At 42.6% G+C, this 9,106-nt stretch overlaps 1 protein-coding gene across 1 annotated transcript; it reads right to left on the reverse strand.

Moving 5' to 3' along the window:
• Positions 1-1,532: 1,532 nt before the first annotated feature.
• LOC108922416 (olfactory receptor 52D1-like) lies at positions 1,533-2,453 on the reverse strand. Its single transcript, XM_018732523.2, has one exon. The coding sequence runs from the start codon at positions 2,451-2,453 to the stop codon at positions 1,533-1,535; it is 921 nt and encodes a 306-aa protein (XP_018588039.1).
• Positions 2,454-9,106: the final 6,653 nt, after the last annotated feature.

Raw genomic sequence — 9,106 nt, forward strand, 5'->3', positions numbered from 1 at the left:
TTCTAATATTTTGTAGGCTTTTAACCTTGAGCATTTTGTCTGTGTAAGTATGCAGATATACATACCTGCAATTTTCCTGTGTGCTGTCTCCACCTGTACGTTGCTGTGACCATGAGCTGTTCATAAAACTGACACCAAGCAGTGAACACAGACTGCTGGAAATTCCTTGTGCCAAGCGAGGTCGCGGCGCACTGGAGCCTAACCTGGCAACACAGGGTACAAGGCTGGACGGGGAGGGGACAGACCCAGGACGGGGCGCTTGTCCATCACAAGGCACCCCAAGCAGGACTCGAACCCCAGACCCACCAGAGAGCAGGCCCCAGCCAAACCTGCTGCACCACCAAACCCCCCTTAACCAGTAAACATAGTACTTTAAATTAATTTTTAATTAAGTTCATTTATGTCTCACTCACACTGCAGGGTGTAAAGAGATTTACACATTATAATACATTTCAATTCAAAGCAAAAGGTGAAAATATGTAAAGTACCATTTTATTAAATTTCCAAGCTGGCATATCAAATTTCATATTTTCAGACTTCAAAAGGTCTTTATCTTGAGCCTTTAGAAAATATTGGCATATTGAAGTCACTCATAGCAGGGGTATTCATTTTCACAGAAACTGGAAGTTAAGGGGTGGTGCAGTGAGTGGCACTGCTGCCTCACAGCATGTGGGAGTTGAAAGAGGACATGGGTTTCACCCCCTCTCCGTCTGCATGGAGTTTGCATTTTCTCCGTCTGTCTGTTTCTTCTGGGTGCTCTGATTTCCTCTTACAATTTGAAAACATGCAGTTCAGCTGAACTGATGACCCTAAATTTCCCCTAGTGTGTGAAAGGGAGTGTGTGGCTACCTGGCAATGGACTGGCATCCTGTCCATGGTGCAAGCCCCCCACAACCCCTCAGTATTGTGTCCAATGCTTTCAGGATAGGCTCCAAGTCACCAGAGCCTAACTCAGGATAAACAGCTCTTGAAATTGCATGGATGAAAAATGGGATAGGTTCCGGTTTTTTAATTTAAGTTTTAACTGTTTGTATTGTTAGATCAGTGCTGTAATGTGTTTACATTAACACTTCCTTTTGAAATAATTCAGATTTTTATTTTCCATTTCACTTGTTACACAATTTGTTCTGTAACACAGAATAACAACTATTTATTTTCACAGAAGGTGAAACTGAAATAGAGGGGGTGCGGTGGTGCAGTGGGTTGGACCACAGTCCTGCTCTCCGCTGGGTTTGGGGTTCAAGTCCTGTCTGGGGTGCCTTGTGGCGGGCTGGCGTCCTGTCCTGGGTGTGTCCCCTTCCCCTCCAGCCTTACGCCCTGAGTTGCCAGGTAGGCTCCGGTTCCCCGCAACCCCGTATGGGACAAACAGTTCTGAAAATGTGTGTGTGTGTGAAACTAAAATGTATGTATATTGCCTTTTTTCTTACATAATTCTACAGCAATGCTGTTACAAGCTAGGAACTGTGCTGATTTTTGAAACTGAACTAATTGAACTACAATATACAGAAGCAAAACATAACAACAAAATATGTTTATTTACCCAAGACTTTCTTAACTTGGATTCTTATGTTCTGAAGACTTATTCCATATATTGTAGGGTTTAGCAAAGGAGGAAATATCAAGAAGAAAAGGGACATGAACATACGAGACCCATAAGGGAAATTACTCATGTTAAACCTGCTTTGAATAATTTCAAAAAAGCACCCTATACAATAATTGACAAAAGCTACTAAATGAGGAGTGCACGTTTGCAGAGCTTTCACACGAGAGTCCTTGGAGGCAAGCAGACACACTCTGAGTATTTGTGCATAGGAAAACATTACCATCAAGAGCTGAGGACCAATTAACAAAACAGCTGCAATCAGGCCAACAATACTATGAACTGAGGTATCAAAACATGACAGTCGAACTAATACAAAATTGGCACAGTAAACTTTAGGTATGATCCTGCTACAGAAAGTAAGCTTAGCTGTGAGTATAAAATACATACCAAAAGCAATAAAGGGATACATCCAGGACAAGGCAATAAGACCAATCAATTTTTGAGGGGACATGACAATGTGGTAGTGTAACGGGTGACAAATTGCAATGAACCTGTCATAGCTCATAACTGCTAAAACAGAGAACTCCACAGCACAGTATGTGTGTAAACAATAAATCTGTGCCAGACAGAGTCCCAGAGACACTTCATGTGTGTGAGACAGCAGCTGACTAAGAAGCAATGGGAATAATATAGTACTCCCATACATTTCATTCACTGCAAGGTTACACACTAATATGTACATGGGTTCATGTAGGCGTTTCTCACTGTAAATTGCAGAAATAAGAAGTACGTTTAAACATAATATCAGCATGTAAAGCAAGAAGAATACTGTGAAGTACATATATTTAAAATTCTGCATTTCTGTGTATTCTGTCAGTATGAAGGACGTCACCGCTGATACATTCTCCATTTGCCTTTTGCTGTATAAGGAACACTGTCAACATAATGATAGAGGATATTTTAGGGAATCAGGTTTTTGCTCTTCTTAAAAATTACAAAATGCCACCATTTAGAGCTGAATCCACAGAATGTACAATAATTAAAATAATTTTAGATGACATACGATTTGATTGGTTCCTTTCCTTGCGGTACAGTCAGGGTTCTCTGAAATGTAAAGATATCCTCCATTAACACTGTAGTTATGTTTAAGGGAAAATGAGCATAATGAAGAATGATCTTACATACCTCAGTAAAGCTGGTTTATGCTGTGGAAGTGATTCATACAAAAATTGTTGTTTTAGGTGTCAACGTGTACAAATTTCTGTGCTTTTATGACAAGGTTCCCATCACATGATCACAAGTAGGATGATGATGTCATTCTGAGATGATGTAATTGTAAAAGTATTTTACATCTCAGTCTGGAGAAGATGATGATGATGATGATGGAGGTGATGTTTGAACTTAGAGTGATATACATTTACATTTACATTTGTTCACTTAGCAGATGCTTTTCTCACAAGCAATGTACATCTCAGTAAAAATACAATTTGTGCATCACATTAGGAGAAAGATACATAGTTGCAGACATGTGATTGTTAAGTAAACCTAGTCTGTTTCTTTCCACTTGATGCACCAATGTTCATCGCACGTGTATGTGCATAAAACGCAGGCTAGACAAATCCTGATCACCTTCCTACATTTTTTTTCTTTTTTTTTTTTTTGTATTATTTAAAAAGGTACACAAACATTTACACACAATACCGGAGTAGCAGCTGTGTAAAGGCTTATCTGGGGTTGATCATAAAGTTAAGGTGCATGAACATTTACACCGTACGTGAGCTTGAGAGACCATGGATGAAGTGAGCCCAGAAAAGGTAAGTTTTCAGACCCTTCTTGAATGTAGACAGAGTTTCAGTAGTTCTGAGTGAAAGACGGGGGTCATTCCACCACAACGGAGTCAAAACCGAGAACCTCCACCCTTTACTTTTCATGCACAGGACCACCAAGCGAGTAGCGGTAGTCGAACAAAGGGGTCTGGTTGGGGTGTAGCGGTTGATTAAGTCTTGTAAATAGCTAGGAGCAGTTTTATTGATGCATTTGTAGGCAATAACCAAGGTCTTGAATTTGATCCGAGCAGCTATAGGAGGTCAGTGCAGAGAAATTAGTAGAGGAGATACATGGGAACACTTCGACAAGTCAAACACAACTCATGCAGTAGCATTCTGTATCAGTTGCAGAGGTCTTCTGGCAGTGGCGGGAAGGCCACACGAGAGAGTTGCAGTAGTCCAGACAGTGTGTCACTATGGCCTGGACAAGTAGTTGGGCAGAGTCAGTTATGAGGTAAGGACGGATCCTGCGAATATTATGCAGGACGTATCTGCAGGTCCGGGTTGTGGCTTTGATGTGCTGAGAGAAAGACAGAACTCAGTCAATTGTCACTTCTAGACTCTTAGCCAAGGGGGTAGGCAAAATGAATGAGTTGTCCAGTTTGATCGATAGATCGTGACAGGAAGGCAGGCCAGCTGGGAGGTGAAGAATCTCTGTTTTGGAGAGGTTGAGTTGGAGGTGGTGATCAAACATCCATGCAGAGATGTGTGACAGGCTGGCAGCAATGCATGCAAAAAATGTCTGAAGCTCCAGGTGGAAAGGAGAGGAAGAGCTGAGTATCATCAGCATAGCAGTGGTATTCGAATCTAGCAGTATTTGAATATAGATATGATAAAGTGGCTTCTGGACTTTGACAGGCCCCAAGAACACTGAAGTCAAATGAAACTAGTTATAATTATAAATGCTGTTCAATTTATTGTTACATTTACATTTACATTTGTTCATTTAGCAGACGCTTTTCTCCGAAGCGACGCACGTCTCATTGAAAATACAGTGTGTACATTACATTAGCAGAAAGAGAGACATAGATGCAGACACGTGATTCTTAAGTGCAGTTAGTTTCTTTCCGTGATATGAACCAATGTTCATCACAGAAGAAGCTGCATAAAACTTTATCCGAATATTCTTATTTTAGAATGTGAAACATCCTTCTAAAAGAAGCAGACTGGAATCAGTGGAGGTTGTTACTGTGATAAGAGTGTGCCTGTCATGTGAACATGCCTATGTTTGAGAAAATTCAGGGCCTAAAATCTAGAGAGCTGTAGCATCCAGAAATGGCTGGGCCTCAGGTATTAGTAGGACTTTCGGAAAACAAAAGACAGGAGGGAGAACACTGTGGTCAAAGCATGAGGCAGCAGAGTGCTAAACTGGGTATTACTGGTGTCTCACAGTGTATAGGCTTCATGAGTATGTGAAAGTTTGACCACTGCTCTGTCTCTTAGGAGTTTGCATGGTAATGTACCTGAAAAGGCTATTTCACAGCATTTATGAGTCCTTTGTACAGACAAATTGATACATATTTCTATGGCAATTCTTCACTATGTGGGTCCATGTTGAAGGAGCCGTTAGTGTAATTCCTATTTTTTGTTTACTAAGTGTAAGAATCCAGACATGTCACTCTAATGCAAGATATTAACCTGATTACCCAAGTTTGTAAATAACTTATATGAATCACTCACTCACTCACTCACATTTTCCAAACCGCTTGTCCCATACGGGGTCGCGGAGAACCGGAGCCTACCCGGCAACACAGGGCGGAAGGCCGGAGAGGGAGGGGACACACCCAGGACAGGACACCAGTCCATCGCAAGGCACCCCAAGCGGGACTCAAACCCCAGACCCACCGGAGAGTAGGACCCGGTCCAACCCACTGCACCACCGCGCCCCCTTTATATGACTCATTCTTTGTAAAACAAAAGTAAGTCAACTATCAAAGGTAGGTCTCATTAAACTAGTTGTTGGCTTTTTTTGCTGAAAAATATGTATGTGCTGGTTCTGGAATTCTGGAATATGGGATTTTTATATTATGTGACCTTGGATGGCATATACAGTATGTTATTCCTAAAGAACAAAGATTAAAGAACCATTGTAAACATTAAAACCTGATTAGCACGTTCTTTGCCATTCCACCATCTGCTGTTTCCAGGTTACTTGGAAAAGCATGCCTACAGGTCTTTCTTCAAGTCACATCAGTGATGCTCAGCGCTACAATCCTGTCGGAAGGGAGGTCATTATATTCTCTCCCTGAGGTCCACTAACATTACCTTACGCCATCCTAACAGCCACGTCCACAAAGGAGTTCATTTTCTCTCTTCTGGTCGTGTGGTCTCTAGGGTGAATGGTGTTAAATTGTGTTCCAGGGGATGGAGGGACATGAGTGGCCTAATGACCTAATGTCTCATGGACAGATAAACATGTTTATTAACTTGCTTGCTCTGTATACCCTTGAGTATGTAAACCTGTCACAGATGTCTACTGTAAGGCCTTAATTGTACAAAAAATAAAACTGGATGACAAATTACTTTTGGTCTATTGTCTATTCAGGTACATCTATTTTATAATGTGAGATTCATTATAACATACATTACCAAAACATCTACAGTAGAAGACAGGTAGTGTTTGTGTTGTTTCTCCAGGTTTTAGATTTATATGCATTGGTCAGTTCCCAGTCAGCAGCCTCTGTGGTCTTTAATAACTGTCCTCTTAAGTTTATATTTCAGTGCAGTTTTTCCACAATTGCATATTCTTTCCTTCCCAGATGATTTCATTCTGTGTTTGTAACTGATCCACCTAAAATTCCAGTACATGTGATCTGCCATCTTTGAAACTTTTAACAGTCTCATATTCCTATAAAGACTAACCAGTTAAATCAGTGACTCTCAGATCTCTTCATTAATGAAACATTTTGGTAATTGGTACACAACTTTATATGACTTTTCTGTGTATCTTCCTTTGAAACTATGATTTTGTTCTTGCAGTATGTACTAGAAATAAAAAAAGTGAAGTAGTGGGCTGTGATGCAATAATCATTAATGATAAACATGTCTTTTGCTACTGAATGACTATTCTCTGGGGACACTTGTGGTCGCTGCAGGCTTAGGTTTGTCAAAGGTCTCCCCGAAGACACGTATAAGAGTCACTAATGAAAGTTATGAAACCATTTATGGTTTTTAAAACAAGTTCCCACTGGTGAAGGGTCAGCTAATGTTTTTTCTGTTTTTTTTTATTTTAAACAAAACTTTAAATGTTACATGGGGCTCAAAAAAGATTGGTTTTTCCTAGTTCACTGCTTTCTAGGGAGTCTAATTGCATAATCTGTTATTACATTAGAATGGTAATAAACACACACACACACACACACACACACACACACACACACACACACACACACACACACTTTCTGAACCGCTTGTCCCATACGGGGTCGCGGGGAATCGGAGCCTACCCGGCAACACAGGGCGTAAGGCCGGAGGGGGAGGGGACACACCTAGGACGGGACGCCAGTCCGTCACAAGGCACCCCAAGCAGGACTCAAACCCCAAACCCACCGGAGAGCAGGAATGTGGTCCAACCCACTGCACCACCGCACCCCCCTGGTAATAAACAATAATGTATATATTGTGATACTTTAAAATATGGCTTTTCACACTTGTCACCAATGTAGGTTCCACTCCACTGCACTATTCATATGTTATAAAACTGAACACAGAAGGATAAGGAGTGTGGTGAATGAGATGGTTCAAGCAGTGATGTACTAAAGGACACTACCTTTGACCACTGACAAAACAATACGAAACGGACATACTTGGACTTCTGCAGTTCTACATATGATTATTTATTACACTGCAAAACATACTATTTAATGCAAAGCTACAAAGCCGTTAACAGTTAAATGTTTGTACTTATATTAATCAGTTTAAGTACTATGCTCATGGGGTATCCATTGTGAAACATGAAGCACAAGTATTGACCATAAAGCAGTTTTCTTACTTTCACACCTTCTGCTACTAATTGAAAGAATATAATATGTTACACTGAAAATAAAAAACTACATTACTGAGTTAAAAGTCAAATATAGGAAGAAAAAATGCTTGCAATATAAAAACTGGGGAAAATATTTTATGCATTTATAGATACTGCAATTTCACCACGGCCTCCATTGTAGAATGTTAAAATTATTTGTCAAGTATAATTCAATATATGATAAATTCCATAATATATTGAGGTGAATTTAATTGCTGTAAGTGTATTGTAAAAGGGGGCGCGGTGGCGCAATGGGTTGGATCGGGTCCTGCTCTCCAGTGGGTCTGGGGTTCGAGTCGCGCTTGGGGTGCCTTGCGACGGACTGGGGTCCTGTCCTGGGTGTGTCCCCTCCCCCACCGTCCTTACGCCCTGTGTTAACGGGTAGGCTCCTGTGACCGTGTATGGGACAAGCGGTTCTGAAAATGTGTGTGTATTGTAAAATTAACGTTAACTGATATTACATGTTCTGTGTTTTTTTTTCTTTTTTTAAAAAAATAATATCCTTAGGGTCATCTATATCAGATTTCACCTGAAGGATGGTTTTATTAAAGTATACTTGATTTTCTACCTTGCTTAAGGGGCAATATTTTTCATTCATCCATCCATCTTCCTCCGCTTACCTGGGACTGGGTCGCGGGGACAGTAGTCCAAACAGAGCCCCCCAGACAAAAAAAAAAAAAATATTGCCCCCTCCTTGAACTGCCACCTTAATGTGGTGGAGGGGTTTGAGTGTCTGAATGAGCTCAGGAGCTATGTTGCCTGGGGCTAAATGCCCCTGGTAGGGTCTCCCATGGCAAACAGGTTCTGGGTGACAGACGAGATAAAGTGCGGTTCAAAAGCCCCTTATGAAGAAAATAAAACCAAGGCTTTCGTTTACCCCGCCCGGTATGGGGTCACCGGGGCCCCACCCTGGAGCCAGGACTTGGGGGGGGGGGGGGGACATGAACACCATGTTCATGCATAAGGGTGTCCATCAGTGCACTTGGCACCAGGACACCCTAGGTCGGAGGTCGATGATCAACTTTGTAGTCGTTTCTTCTGATCTTCGGCCATATGTCTTGGACGCTCGGGTGAAGAGAGGGGCTGAGCTGTCAACTGATCACCACCTGGTGGTGAGTTGGATTCGATGGCGGGGGAAAAAGCTGGACAGACCTGGCAGGCCCAAACGCATAGTGAGGGTCTGTTGGGAATGTTTGGCGGAGGCCCCTGTCAGAGAAGTCTTCAACTCCCACCTCCGACAGAGCTTCAACCAGCTCCCGAGGGAGGTGGGGGACATTGAGTCTGAATGGACTATGTTCCACACCTCCATTGTCGGGGCGGCAGTTCGGAGCTGCGGCCATAAGGTCTCCGGCGCCAGTAGCGGCGGCAATCCCCGAACACGGTGGTGGACACCGGAGGTAAGGGATGCCGTCAAGCTGAAGAAGGAGTTCTATCGGGCCTGGCTGGCTCATGGGACTCCTGAAGCAGCTGACGGGTACCGACGGGCCAAACGGAACGCTGCTCTGGCAGTTGCAGCGGCAAAAACTCGGGCTTGGGAGGAGTTTGGTGAGGCCATGGAGGAAGACTTTCGGTCGGCCTCAAAGAGATTCTGGCAAACCGCCCGGCGACTCAGAGGGGGGAAGCGTTGTTCCACAAACACTGTTTACAGTGGAAGTGGTGCGTTGCTGACCTCAACTGAGGATGTCCTCGGGCGGTGGAAAGAGTACTTTGAGG

This window comes from Scleropages formosus, chromosome 10, assembly GCF_900964775.1.
Source record: "Scleropages formosus chromosome 10, fSclFor1.1, whole genome shotgun sequence".
NCBI lineage: Eukaryota > Metazoa > Chordata > Actinopteri > Osteoglossiformes > Osteoglossidae > Scleropages > Scleropages formosus.

Bases quoted from the DNA above. Each gene is read 5' to 3' on its own strand.
- LOC108922416 (XM_018732523.2), bottom strand. From the start codon at position 2,453: ATGGAGAATGTATCAGCGGTGACGTCCTTCATACTGACAGAATACACA.